The sequence below is a fragment of the Cibotium barometz genome, chromosome 16 (assembly GCF_041138505.1).
Source record: "Cibotium barometz isolate CiBa-2024 chromosome 16, ASM4113850v1, whole genome shotgun sequence".
NCBI lineage: Eukaryota > Viridiplantae > Streptophyta > Polypodiopsida > Cyatheales > Cibotiaceae > Cibotium > Cibotium barometz.
In genome coordinates, this window is record NC_141061.1 from 578,423 (window position 1) to 593,314 (window position 14,892).

At 52.4% G+C, this 14,892-nt stretch overlaps 1 protein-coding gene across 8 annotated transcripts in view; it reads left to right on the forward strand.

Moving 5' to 3' along the window:
* Window positions 1-14,892, forward strand: part of LOC147630244 (putative cyclic nucleotide-gated ion channel 20, chloroplastic) — a 141,649-nt gene that overhangs the window by 19,007 nt on the left and 107,750 nt on the right. For all 8 annotated transcript variants that reach the window (XR_015267624.1, XM_086810082.1, XM_086810084.1 and 5 more), the window contains 2 exons: window positions 3,590-3,688; window positions 4,061-4,198. Coding sequence is in view for 7 of the 8 variants with exons in the window: in XM_086810082.1 (XP_086666208.1) it covers window positions 3,590-3,688; window positions 4,061-4,198 (237 nt within the window). In the remaining variant the exon portion in view is untranslated. The remainder of the gene's footprint in view (window positions 1-3,589; window positions 3,689-4,060; window positions 4,199-14,892) is intronic.

Sequence of the window (14,892 nt, forward strand, 5' to 3'; positions counted from 1 at the left end):
AGAGGGAATTAATTACAAGAACAGAAGGGGAGGTTCTTACACCTTTACACCTCAAAAGTCGGAGAGAGGAATCTTACACCAAGCATAGAGCGTTCTAGTTTAGAAACCCATGAAGCCTCAGGAGATTCCACATGAGAATACACTTTGGCGTTCCCTACCACCAGCGCACATCCCACATGTCACGTGCACGTTGCATTGGGGTACACAATGACACACTGGCATGATCATCAATGCAACATTTTTTTTTTCCGGAAAAAAGATCCTTCAATTAGTTAAAGAAAAAACAGCCACAAAAGGCTAAGTATAACCACGATGGGCTAGATACAAACTCGCCTCGTATAAGGGCAGGAAACAAATGATCAAGGGGAATAGATGCTTCTTCTCTGGCTGGCCGCTCTGTGAGGAGAAGGCTATCTCATACAGGGGAAAAGGGGCGGGGAGAGGAGGGGGAAACAACCATACAGGTGGTCTATAATGCCAAATGGGGTCACCGCCTCTAGCTGTGAGGAAAGGGCTAGGCCTCCAAAGTCTCAAGAAGGCTTCCCGTTGCTTCCGCATGCGGTGAGAACTTCCCTACAGCCTCCCCCACTGACCGCGGAGGGTGTAAATGATATCGAGCCATATGCTCTTGATGGTCTTAGCCGGCGGAGTGTGGCTACCCTCGATGGCCTCGCTACATCTAGCACGCTAGATGTGCTAGGTTGCTATGCTACTGCTAATCTCCCATCGCTGGCATGAGCCTGGTCGCCACACCTGTTTGTGGGGATGTGATTGGTACTACTGCAATACGATGGTGGAAGACCTGAAGGGCAAGTCCTCCCCCATCCTCCTCATAAGTCTTGACCACTCTAGCCTCGGTGGCCCAAGCGATAATACCCCAAGTGATGATCCGGGTCGATGCCCTGTCCATAGCGAAGATGCGGAGAATCCGCTGCCAAATCTGTTGAGCCTTCGGGCAATCCCAAAGGCAATGTTGCTGAGACTCTTGGAGGTGGCCTTGGAGCAAGAGGTACAGATCTTTTCTTTTGGCTAACGCACCTCGGGCAAGCTGCTGACCGCGACCTCTGATTGCTAGCCAAGTACCGACCGCCAGACTTCTGTGTGCCATTAGCCAAAGAAAGAGAGTGATCTTCCTCGGCCGAATGCTGTCCCAAAGCCTCTTCCAGAAATCTGAAAGGAAGAGGGTGAAATCATTCTGTAATTGTAATGCAACATCCTCCTGGGAGGGATCCAAATCCTGTGCCTGTAGAATCTCGTCCCCGAGAGAAGGATCTATATCCTATGAGGCAAGAGCTGCATGAGGGTTGGGGTGGGCCTCTAGGGGGTGTGGGTAAAGGGGCAGGTACAGAGGTGCGAGGGCGCCTGCCATCTCTAACCAAAACCCAACGCTGTGGTCTGCTGGGGCACAGGGGCAACTAGATTCTGGGCAGTTGCAGGAGGCATCTGCTGGGGAAGACCACGCCGCCTCCTAGCGTGACCTCTCGATCTGGGACAATGTTACCCAATGTGGCCTTGTCGACGACAAATCTGACACTAGTCAGGTCTGCCTACAATGTCTATCCTCTGGCGGAAATGAGAGCCATCAGGTCTTTGAAGCATGATATGATGGTTAATAATCGATGGATCAATAACAAGCACAAAAACCTGGGATACACCATCAGAAGTGGCAAAACAGCCATGGAAGCTGATGCGGGAGCGGCCGGAAGGGCCAGTACCTCTAAATCTGGCCAAAGGATGCCCCTATGGAAGCGAAGTGCTTCCAATAAGACCGAGGAAGAGTAGGGAACCACAATGAGACTAGGGTAAGGCGCTGATCCTCAACTACCGGATCAAAGCCCACCTGGTACTGAAAGAAGAAGATCTTCCCAAGGCCAAGAGGAAAGGGGCTGCCATCCAACACCTGAGAAGTAGCTTCCAGAGAAAGAAAGTCCACCTGGAAGAAGCCTCGATCAAGCAAACGTGTATCCTAGGAAGGGGTGCTGTTGTGCACGGCAGCTGCTTCTCTATGGTCGACGAGAGAGAGCTCGAATGATGGCTGCTTCTCTACAGTCGACGAGCATGCACGTGGCGGCTACTTCCCTGCTGGTGTATGATGCCCTTGCTGCTGCGCCCACCCCCAGGCTTCAAGCTCCTCCACCTTGGCGGCTACTGCGCACGTCTGCTATGCCCACCCCAATGCTTCAAGCTCCTCCATCTTGGTAGCTGTAGTGCATGTCACCCCGAGAAGATATGCCATGTGGACTCCGAGATCCCCCAAGATATGGCTATGGTTCTTTTCTCTTCTCTCCACCACACAGTCGTGCTACTCAGTTCTGATTTTTTTGAGAGTTCTTTTTACTTCCTCTCCACCACACAGCCGTGCTACTCAGATCCGATTTTTTTGAGATAAGATCAGATTTGAAATTGAATGGTTCAAAACCATTGAGTGGGCCCGACCCCCAGTCACGTGCAAACCCCGATCGAACGGAGCCGGCACTTTGATACAATGTTATGTGCCTGTAGAGACTATGCATGGATGATAGAGGAGAAGAGCTCTGAATCACCACCCAGGAATAGACAGAATGAGGATAAGGTTCCCCACTGCCGGGTATATATGGTGGCCTGCTTATCCACACATACCCAACTGCCTGCGGTACTGCGCCCAGGCGTCCTCTCCCCTGAATCCCGGCTCGCTCACCGCCCATGCTCTGGCGGGCGGTCTTGAAGTAGGTTGAGCTCCCTATAGCCACCTCAGGCTACGTAACACCTGTCTTCTTGAATCAAATCAAGGAGCTCTTCTGGGAGAAGAAAGAGGACCGTGAAGTGTGCAAAGGGAGAGTTGCTAGAAGCCATTGACGGGCCTGCGAGCAAGAGGAGTGGGGGCCATAAACCCTCGCGATAAGGGTGGTTTGGACCTCGATATCAATGTTGTGTTGGAGAGAGGTGACCTCGTCTTGCGAAAAATTCATGATTCTCCCGGCATGTGGGGGTGAAGATGGATTGGTTGTGGCGGAAGCCATAAGGCCAGGCAATGGTGGGCGGCTGACTTGAATCCGATTAAAAACAGCTGCTGAAGGAATAGCAAAGGGTGGAGAGGGATACGGAGGGAGCAGGGACAGAGGCGGGTGCAGCAGGGGCAGAGGCGGGGGGCAGCAGGCTGAGGCAGGGACAGAAGGGCGGCAGGAGGCAGAGGCGGGGGGCAGTGGGCGGCAGAAGGGCGGGGGGCAGAGGGACAGAAGGGCGGGGGGCAACAAGGTGGGGGAAGTGGGGCAGCAAGGGCAGAAGGGCGGGGGGCAGCAAGGCGGGGGCAGAGTGGCAGCAGGGCTGAGGCGGGGGGCAGAGGCATGGAGATTAGGGCAGTGGTGGGGTTAGCAACAGCAGCGTGGGCTCCTACTCCAGCACCAGTTCGACTCACCGGATACACACTTTTTTTTATTTTTATTTTCTTGAAAGCATATTTTTTGGTTCAAAAGGGAATTGCTATTCAAGTGGATGATGCTTGGATGCTAATACATTCAATAATTAGTCTAGTTGAAAGGTCAGTTCAATTTGCTTAATGGGAACATAGTGAATGTGCTATGTATGACTTTTGGTATTGGTTTTGTATCAGAATGATTACTGCATCACCTTCAATTCAACATTTGGAACAGTTGTGACACTGTTGAGGAGCATAACTGACTTTATTTATTTCATGCATATGCTACTCCAAGTAAGTTTTCCTCCCAGGATCTCTCTAGAAATCCAAATAATCTAACTCTTCCACGATGTGATTTTGGCTTTGATACCAAGAGTGTAACTCCCTAAATTGTATTCAAAGCAACCAACAATGCATAAGCACACTAATAACCAATGTTACATGCAATCATGAACTCTTCAACCCCAGTTAATTAAAAAGAAAAATTGAGAATCCTATTGTACTTAGCATGTACATCTCTAATTTGAAAACTTGGAGTGAGAATAGGGGTTTCTGCATGTAGATTAGTTGCCTTTGATTTTTTTTTTTTTTTTTTGGGTGTGGCACATTTGAAACTTTTTTGGCACAAAACTATTGGTCTTAAACTTGTTTGGAAATATTTGTCAGTTCAAATTGGCCGTCATTCTTCCAACCTCGAGGACATCAGGAATGGGTGAACTGGTGGATGATCCCAAAGAGGTAGCGTACAACTATCTACGGGGCTGGTTCATGCTAGACATTGTTGCTGTCTTACCCATGCCTCAGGTAAGATTTACTTCCCTCTCAACCTTCTTTAGTTTGGACATCATTGTTTCATTTTTAAATTTGAGATAATTGAGATGACCAAGAGTGAGAGTTTGTGTGGGTGGTGGGTGTGCATGGATGGGTGCAAAGGAAAGAAGGAAACATATAAATTTGTTGTGGCTGTTTGCCTTGCGCTTGGAAAGCTTACTTCATATACTTAAAAGATTGATGGGGTTTGGATGTAGTTTAAAAGATTGATAGGGTTTGGATGATATTTGGTTCACAGTTTTTTCTGTTTCTTGTGTAAGTAATGTCTATAAATTTTGCAACTCCATTGACTACATGAGGAGGTGATTGGCAAGGTATGCATGAATCACTATATGCTTTTTCCCTTAGTATATGAAAAGACTTGTGATGTGACTACTTGGCTCTTTGGGGAGAGGTTTCACGTTGCCGTAAGTAGGGACACTACATTACATTGCCTCTCATTTGAGATCACTATTAGGAGACACTACGGTGATAGATGTCTAATCTTGTGAGTTTAGATTGGATTTGATGTCTCATCTAGTGAGTCTTGATGGAGATGCATGTGAATGGCATGAATACAATGCTTTGTGAGATGGGAGATTGGATTTGATGTCTCATCTAGTGAGTCTTGATGGAGATGCATGTGAATGGCATGAATACAATGCTTTGTGAGATGGGAGATATGTGTTTGTGTATGTGTGAACAGCTCTTCATTGTGGTTGAGTCATGTATGATAGTGGGTCATGTGTGAGCAAGTGAATTTGATTTCTCACATGGACATTGTGTGGATTTAATCGCTTTTGGACTGGCCACTTGTCAAGGATGTCGTCTATGCGTGGAATCGGAAACCGATTCTTGATGATGAGCTTATTGAAAGCTCTATAATCCACACACATACGAAAGGGTCCATCTTTCTTTTGAACCAAGAGGACGGATGAACAATATGGGGAAGAGCTTGGCTGAACCAAACCCTTCTTAAGAAGCTCATTTACCTCCTTCATGATCTCCTCTTTTTGGGATGCACTTACATGATAGGCTGGCCTATCATGAGCTTATTGAAAGCTCTATAATCCACACACATACGAAAGGGTCCATCTTTCTTTTGAACCAAGAGGACGGATGAACAATATGGGGAAGAGCTTGGGTGAACCAAACCCTTCTTAAGAAGCTCATTTACCTCCTTCATGATCTCCTCTTTTTGGGATGCACTTACATGATAGGCTGGCCTATTAGGTGGTGAGCTACTTGGCACAAGATCAATGTGATGATCTTCCATTCGTACGGGTGGCAACTCATTTGGTAGCTCATGAGTAAAACAATCATTGTACTCTTGCAAGAATTTTAGCCTATCATTACTAAGAGTGTTTACATGTACATTATTTTCCTCAACATTATCCCGTATAAAAATCAAGTATGCAAAAACACTCTTTTTTATTACTTTCTCAATTTGTACATGAGATACAAGGGGAATGGTATTACCCTCTTCACCAGCATCAATTACATGCTCTCGGCCTTTATGCATGAAGGTGATCTTGTTGGTCTTGTAAGCCTTGCACGGATCAATGCGTGTATGCCAAGCCTTTCCATCACAGCCATTCAAAGGCGCCACAAGAAAGTCCTCATGATCCACATAGCCTTGAATGTGTATGCACAACTTGCCAATAATAGGCATGACCTGCACTTCTCTACCAACAGGCCCCTTCTTCAATTTGAGGATCCATGTCCTCCACTTCAATACCCAAAGCAACTGCCATCTGTGTAGATATGAAGTTCTTAGTTGCACATTCATCAAACATGAACAAAGCAGGCTGATCCTTAAGCTCTCCCAAGCTTTATATACAACCCTGTCTTTGCTATCATGTGAAGTGTTGTCCTGCACATCTGGAATCATATGTACATTGGGCTTTGATGCATTTGCATTATCATGCTTCTTCTTGTTTGGGCATGCATTTGCAATATGCTTGGTGCCACAAGTAAAGCATTTCCCCTCGCTCATATATTGCTTTTTCTACTAGGGAGTGAGACCATAGTCTCTCACTTTGAAGGGACGCTTCTTGGTAGAGTTATTTTCAGCCTTTGGATCATTTTTATCTTGGTTTTGGTCCCTTTTAGGTGGCTGTCCATTATTTTGCAGGTTTTGGACAGCTCTCTCTTTGCCTTGTAATGACGGTTTAGCCTTGGTGGATCAACTCAATTTGAGTTCCAATTGCTTGGTGGCAGTGGTGGCTGCGATTAGTTTGTGTAAGGTGTGACCAAGATACATTTGTAATCCCGCTTTGTACACGGGTTGTAATACCGATTGAAACCTTCTCTTTCTTTCGGCTTTGGTGACATGCATAAATGGAGCCAACATTCAAGCTTGAAGCTCCATAGTTTGTAAGTGTTAAAAAAAAAACCATTTTTTATCGTACGGTATCCCAAAATTTCATATCCTACAAAAAATTCCCGTACGGTATCGTATTTTCATACTGTGGCAACTATGCCTGTGAGACTGGCATCATTTTAGGAACAAAAGGTGATGCATAAGGCATAGATACATGTGCCTTATAAGCATGAGGCATGGCTGGCCCCTCAACATGCATTGGTGCATTTTCAGCCATAGCTTCTCCCTCACGAGCACACTTGAAGGCATGAGTGGCACGAGAGATACGCGGAATACCTGCACCAACAGAAAATTGCAGCCCATGTTGCATGTGTTGTGCATACACATTTTCAACCGGCAATGGCATTTGACATACATTTTGACCACTGCCATAAACATTGTATCCTTCATGGGCTACATAAGGTACTCCTCCATGGTGTGAAGTCGCCGATGGTTCCTCTCCCATAGCATGTAGATTCATCCTCTTAGACATAAGTTCTTTTTTTTTTTTTTTGGGGGAAAAACGATCCTTCTATTAGTTAATGAGAAGACGCCATAAGGCTACAAAGCTCACCTCACAAGGAGGGATAATATATACAGTGAACACCGGAGCTCCACCCCCGTGGCTGGCCGCTCTCTGGGGGGTGCTACCTAGTAGTACATGCGGGAGGTGAGAAGAGCGAAACTGGAGGCCTGTAGTGCCAAGTGACGTCCTCGCCCCTCGCGGTGAGGAAAGGGCCAGGCTGCCAAGTGCGGAGGAACGCCTTGCGGCGATCTCTCATGCGATCCGAGTCGCCCTGAAGTTTCCCCCAGTGTCCTCTCAAGGTGTGAATGATGTCCACCCAGAGAGCCTGTATGACCTCCGCCGGTGGAATCGCCTGGCGGTCTATGGCTTCCCTGCATCGGGCTCTCCATATGTGCCAAGCCGTCATGCTGCTGATCATCTCCCATCTGTGCCCGTCTCCCTCCTGGGGGACTGCCGAAGAGAAGTCTGGCGTCGGAACCACCGGCATCGCCCTGTCAGAGACCTGGATGGTCACACTACCAGGGACGTCCTCGTATCCAAGGGACGGGCCGCTGTCCGTGGCCCAAGCCACCGAACCCCACGTCACCATCATCTCACCTGGCGAGCCTGCAAAAACCATCCTGAGAGCGCGCTGCCAGACCTGCTGTGCCTGTGGGCAATCCCATAAGCAGTGCCGCTGCGACTCCTGTGCATGGCCGCACCGAGGGCAGGACGCTGGGTGTCTGCCAAAAGCTAGCCAAGCCCCCATAGCCAGTCCTCTATGCGCTGTAAGCCAGAGAAAAAGCGTCACCTTCCGGGGCCGGAAGCTGTCCCAAAGGCGCTGCCAGAAGTCCCTAAGGAAGGCAGGGGAGAGCCCCTGTCGCCGCCAATGCTTGGCCGCCGCCGGGGTGCCCTCTATCCTGTGCCTCTGGATCCGCCGCCCCAGCCTCGCTGTGTACTGAAAAAAGGGGGTGCCTGGGCTGGTAGGGGCCGAATAGGGATCTCGCCAAAGCCACTCGCCTGGATCCCACTGAAGGCGAATAAGAGGCCTGCTGTCCCAAGCTTATAATCTCCAAGAATAGTCCTCCCCTATCGAGGCCGGTGAGGGGTCTACATGCCACTGTCTCTGATGAAAGCCGACCACCCGCACCCTCTGAAAGATACAACCCTGGAACTCATCCAAATCGAGTTGGGTCCTCTGAAGCTGGCCTCCCTCTCCCACCTTGAAGGTGAGTGGGGCGACTCTCTCTGCTGAGCCGCAGACCGCTAGAAGGATCTCATGCCGAGTAAAGACGCCCATCCACTGTGGAGGTGGAGGGTCCTGTACTGGAGTCCGCCACTCCCGGGGGATGGCCGCCTCAATGTCCTGCCTCATCAACTCTCTGCCCCTCATCCCGCTGAGTCTCCTCTCCTGAACCTCTAGAGGCAGCTGTTGAAAACATATCCAGTCGTCTAAGGACTGGGCTGGGCCGGAGCTCAACGGGCCCCACGACACATGAGATCGCGATCCAACCATATGACCACTGGGAAGTCGGATCAAGGGGTTCCAGATCAATGGCTGCCTCAGGCGCTCCTCATCGGTGCCCGGGGGAGTCTGGAAGAGTGACGGCCTCAGATGCTCCCAGGCCCTCAGAAGGCTAGCTGCAAAACGCTCCTCGAAACCAAGGCCCACTCCTCTGGATCGTTGCTCTGTAAAGATCCACCTGATGCTGGGGGTCCAGGGGCCGCTAAGAGGAGGAGTGCGGCTGAGCTGGAACCTCTCTCCGCGCACGCCTTGTATCAGCACCTGGCTATGAGCCGATGTGTAGAGTGCAGAGACCCCACGGACCCATTGAGGGGGGAGCCCATCCTCTCCATAGTGCCTTCCAAGAAGGCCCAGTCCACCCGATCATATGCCTTCTCGAAGTCGAGAAGGAGCACTGCCAGATCCTCCTGCCGAAATCTAGCCAAAGCCGTAGCCTCCCAGAAAGAGAAGATGTTATCCAGGATGCTCCTATCCTGGATGAAGCCTGTCTGCGTGGAGTGGATGATGTCCGGAAGGTGAGGCTGAAGCCGCCTACTGATCGCCTTAGCTAGGACCTTGTAGGCCGTGCCTAGCAAGGTGATCGGTCTCCACTGTCTAATCTCCAGTCTGTCTCCTCCCTCTTTGGGGATCAAGTGAATCAACCCCTCTGCCATGCTGTCCGGCATGTCTCCCGACTCCATGATCTCGTGAAATGCCAATCTGAAACCCCTATACAAGAGACCCCAGTACCTCTGGAAGAAAGCCACTGAGAGACCGTCCTCTCCTGGGCATTTGCCCCGAGGAAGTGCCTGAAGAGCCGCCTCCAGTTCCGCATCCGAGAAGGGGGAGAGAAGGGAGTGCTGCAAATGGGCCGGCACAACCGGTCTCGTGAAGCTCCAGACTGCCTCCTGAGTCTCTCTCACCCTGTCATTTGCTGGCTCAGCAGAGAGCAGATCCCTGTAAAAATCTGTGGCGATCGCCCGAACCCTGGGGGGATCCACCACTACCTGGCCATCAGCCTGCCGAAGACGCCTGAGACCCTCTCGTCTGAAGCGAGGCCCTGTCACCTCAAAGAAATCCCGAGTCACTCTGTCTCCAGCCTGTGTCCAAAAAGATGCCCGAGCATGGAATCGGAACTCCACCCTCCTCTCCTCGATGGATCTGATCTCTGTGCAAGCTGACTCCATCTGCTCTGAAATCCAAGGGCTCGTAGGATCCCTCTCCTGAAATCTCTGAAGGGAAGCTAGACTCCTCCGCAGGCTCCTCTCCTGCTCTCTGAAAGCCTCCAGACGGTCCAGGGCAGCCTGTCTGAGCATCCTACTGATCTCCTGCAAACCCCTGTCAAGATCGCTGGCTGCCGATCCTCTCCTGAACTGAAGCTCCCGCCAGACCTGCTCAACTGTGGTCGCAATCTCGGGCTCCTCTATGAGACAATCTGGAATCCGGACGCTCTGGCCTCGCTCTCCTCTCGTAGGGTCCTCGATCTGGAGATGCACTGGAAAGTGGTCTGAAAAAGAAGAGCCTGCAAGTATACCCACAGTGCCACCTCTATCGCAAGCCCACTCATCAATGTAAAACCTGTCGATGCGGGAAAGGTTAACTCCTGTGGCCCGTCTATCCGAGCGCGAGAAAGATAAAATCCCCTGCATCCTGCCAAACTCCGAGAGAGTCCACGGATCCTGGCCTCTCACCTGCAGCACTAGCTCCTCCCAGGCAGCGAGCTCCGGCCCATGAATGGTCTCCTGGCTGCCCCCCATCCTGTCCTCTGCATCCTCCAGCATGTTGCAATCCCCCCCTAGGCACCAATGGTCTGCCATGGGGAGGGACTGCCTAATGGTGCTCCAGAACTCAGCTCTCCCGGTCGCCCCATTAGGGGCGTAGAAGTTGAGGAAGCCAATGCGGTCTTCCCCAACCCGAAGGATGATCCACTGCGCTCGACCCTGAACCAGAGTGCCAGAATCCACAACCTCGGATAGAAGCTGCTCGCTGACTGAGATGCATACTCCACCTTGGTTCCCCTGGGAGCCATATGCCGGTGACCAAAAAGTGTGACTCTTGCCTGGCAAGATCTTCCCGCAGGTGCGGGTGCGCCCGGCAGAAAGGTGGTGCTCCTAGATGAAAAGGATATCTATGGGCCCTCCAACGAGAGCCCTCTGGATCTCCTGGCGAAGTCTGCCCCGACCAATGTAGCAGCGAGGTCCACCAAGACCCTGGATGTTCCATGAGAGGATCCTCATGGATGAGCTATGGCAAGTGAAGCGGCTGCCACTGGCTCACCCCTCTCAGCTGGCCCGGATGAGCTGCCCTCCACTCTGTGAGTCTTGGGCGCCGGCTTGGAGGGAGAATAGTCACTGTCTGTCCGGGTGCGGAGTCTCTCCAAAAAGAGGGTGACCTGTCTCTGTGTCCAGCCCCACTCCACCTTCGCCCTGTCCAGGGCATAGGCGTGAGACCAATCCTCTGCATATATGTATCTAAAGGTAGGCTGCATCCTCGGGGCGGCGTGGAGGAGAATCAGCAGCACCGCCTCAACTGAGGTGTGGACCGGATCCGCCCGCCAATCTCCTATACCAAACAAGCTCATGCGGGCTGAGTGTAATCGGGTCTGCAATAGGTCCGTGAGCCCCAAGTCACTGAAGTGGTGAGAAAACTCCAGTATCTGATCACGCAAAACTTCCTCTACAGAGTTGCAATCCCATGCTGTGTCTGGGGCAACATTGAGAGGAAAGGAGAAGGCCACCATGCTGCTCACCACTGAAGGAGAACGAGATGGATGGCACACCACGCATACTCGCAAGGGCGCGACCAGTGTCTCGAACGGGCCAGCATCCAGCTGGAGACACCTGAAGAAACCGTAATCCACTGGGAGCCCCATCACTCGCGGGGGTCCCCTAGGGGAGGCTGGAGAGAACTCTGTGGCAGGCGAAGCTAGGATCGCCATCTCCACCGGCCCGGAGTGGCGGTGGAACAGCCGCTGAACTGAACTCTGGCCTACCCAGCTGCGCTGCCCTGGGGCAGTGGGTGGTCTGGAGGAGTATCCTGGAGAGGCCGAGGGAGGGATGGCGGCTCGCGGAGAGGAGGGGGGAGAGCGAGGAGAGGATGGAGAGGCATCTGCCAGAGGAGAGGTGTCAGGGGGGGCCGCCGGGGGAGGCGGGAGGGGGGGGGCTGGGGGGGGGGGGGGAGAGGGGGGGTGGAAGGAGTGCCCTCCGAGTGAGGGGAAGAGGGGCCGGGGGTCGCGGAGTGCGGCCCGGGATCCTCAGGAATCTGCTCCATGGAGGGGGCGGGGCCCCCTGCGGGGGAGGCGGGAGCGGGGTCTCCACATGGGGGGCTCCACCGGCGGCCTCAACAGGCACTGAGACTGAATCCTCGTCCATCGGGGTGGGACCTGCTGGCCGCCTATCCCTAACTGGAGCATAAGTGCAGGTAGGTGCCTGGACGCCAGCCGGAGTCACCTGTCCGCCAGCGTGTGCTGCCTGCGGGCCGGGCGTTTCGGCTGGTGAACCTCCTGCCATCCGCCAGCCTCCTGGGTCTGCGCGGCATCCTCCGCCGGGGGGGCCTGCTCGTCAGATGATGGCGCCTGCTGAGATGAGCCAGGGATGTCCGGTCTCTGAGGTGGATGGCCACCCCTCGGGCCTCCTGAAGGGGGTCCAGAGGCGGCAGAACGTGAAGGATGAACCCCCTTGTGGGGACAGGCGCGTGCGAGGTGGCCCATCTCCCGACAGATGTAGCACTGGCCGGGGAGGCCCGAATACTCCACGCGCTGTATCAGATGTCCTCCAGAAAGACAAGGGAGGAGGATCGTCTTCGGGAGGGACTCCGGTGACGGAACCACAACACGAATGGCCGGGGAGTCCTGCTGCCCGAGCTATCACTGAAGCCGCTGTCTGAGGCATCTCCACCACCTGCCCGAACGCCTTGCCAATGGATGACAAGAGGGGCAAGTACTCCCTGCGGAGTCCAGGAAAGCAGATAGTGATGGGGAAACCTGTCGCGCGTGCTAGCGGGTCAGAAGCGGTGTCGAAACCGTGAGTCCATCGCGCCAGGAACGCCCGGGATGAGCGGAGGGCAATGGGGCTCTGAGCCAGCACCGTCTGAGCTGCCTGGGGGGACTCGAAATCCACCTGGTAGTAGCCACGTCCCAAAAAATCGACGCTGACGATCTTGGCAGGCACGCCAACGAGGTTGCCTTGCAGAAGGTCGCGAAGCTCTCTCCGCATCGGACGGCTACCCACTATCTTGCAGACCAAGGAGGAGGCCTCAAGAGCGGATACTGTGGAAACAAACAACTGATGATGTGCATCTGTGAACTCCAAACGGAGACCGGAATCGGCAGGGGTAGTCGGAGCGGCTTCCATGGAGTCTTCCATAGGGAAAAGGCCAGAGACCGGGGTCACCAACGGGAGGGACACAGCCCTACGAGGAAACGGCGAGGCGGAAGGAGAGAGGATAGCGGGGGCGGAGGAGGGGGGGGGGGCTGAGGCGGGGGAAGAGAAGGGCTTGCACACACACCAGTATAGTAGGCGGAGAGAGGGGGAGGGAAGGGCTGGGGGAGAGGGAGGGGCAGGCGACAGGCAGCGAGGGGGTGGGGGGGCATGCGCAGGCTGAGAGAAGGTGGTGGGGATGGCGCAGTGAGGAGGAGGGAGGGGCTAGCGCAGCTGCACAAGAAGGAGAGGGAGCGAAGGAAAGGCGGGAGCTGGGGGCGCAAGGAGGCGAGGTTCGTAGGCAGGCCACCGTCTTAGACATAGGGGATTCCAAGACATGTGGGATGGTTGCCCTTTCTACATAGGCATCCTCGGTACGAGCCAAGTATGCACATGCTACATCCCTAGGTTGCATGTGCAACTCTTGAGCAATCATTGCCATTGCATGATCCATATAATATTCGACTTTCTTGGCTTTCGAACGGTCATGTACCAATGGATCCTTGCGGCGGTAGAGCTTCAATTCTTCTTGTTGTGCATGGAGAAGAGCCTGCATACGAGTAAGTTCAGCCCTCAAGACTATGGACTCTTCTTCCTTCATCTTCTCTTTGCCATGAGACAGCTATCCCACATATTCATGTTGCCTATTGTGCACCACATGAGTTTTCTCATCTTGTAAAGCATTGGAGGCATGCATTTCATTGTCCTCGCCTCGTGTTAGCATTTCCAACATTCACTGTATGGCTGTCCAAGTGTTCTAAGTGTAGAGATAGCTAGTGTTCACGGTGATCGTCCCTCACAATAGAAGTGAAAGAGAACCGTATGGCTGTCCAACATTGACTGTATGGCTGTCCAAGTGTTCTAAGTGTAGAGGTAGCTAGTGTTCACGGTGATCCTCAGAGAGATGTGGCACGGGCGACAGAAAGTTTGGGAGTGCATGCCGAGGCACATTATAGATGCTGTGTGTTCTTCCCTGGATGCCCTTTCTCGAAGGATGAATTCCTTCACGCACTGCATGCTCTTTCCAGTGGTTCATGGCCAGGGGATGATGGTCTTTCTCCCGCCTTCTTTATTCTTTTTTGGGATCATATTGGAGATGCTATCACTGTTGCCCTTCAGGAAATGTTCTTGTCGGGTATGATAACGCCATACCTCACGGAGGGGCTGATTCACCTTATCCCGAAGAGTGGGGACAAGACTGACATCAAGCAATGGAGGCCCATCACCCTCCTTGGATCTGCATATAAAATCTTAGCTAAAGCCTTGAGTATAAGGTTGCACCTGATTCTCCAAAGGACTATCCATGATACACAGAATGGGTTCCTCCAAGGAAGGATTATATTTGATAACATCTTTTCTTTTTGGGAAGTTGTCGAGTGGTCAAAGTCTAGTCAGCAGCCTCTTGCCATTCTTTTGCTTGATTTTGAAAAAGCTTATGACAGAGTGGATTGGGATTTTTTGGAGGGCACTATCGCACACATGGGGTTTTCTTAAAACTGGATCAGAGGGGTGTGTTGCCTATACAAGGATGCTCATAGCACTGTTTTAGCTTGTGGGGGGCGCGGCGAGCGTTTTCAGATTTCCCGTTCAGTGAGGCAGGGCTGTCCCCTCGCCCCTTTACTGTACCTCATTGTAGCTGAGGCTATGAGTAGGTTTCTTTGGGCTGCCCCTGGTGTTGTGGGTCTCAGGCTGCCTTTATGCACGGACGAAGAGTTTTTAGACTTTGAGTTGGCAGATGATACGGCGTTGTTCCTTGAGGCTTCACATGCTTGTTTATGTGCTTTCCGGACAGCCTTGGAGGCCTTTTGTTTGGCAGCAGGAGCTACTGTCAATTGGCATAAGTCAGTTGGTTTTTGGATTAGTGATTTTCCTCTGCAGATTGGGGTGCAGATGTTGGTT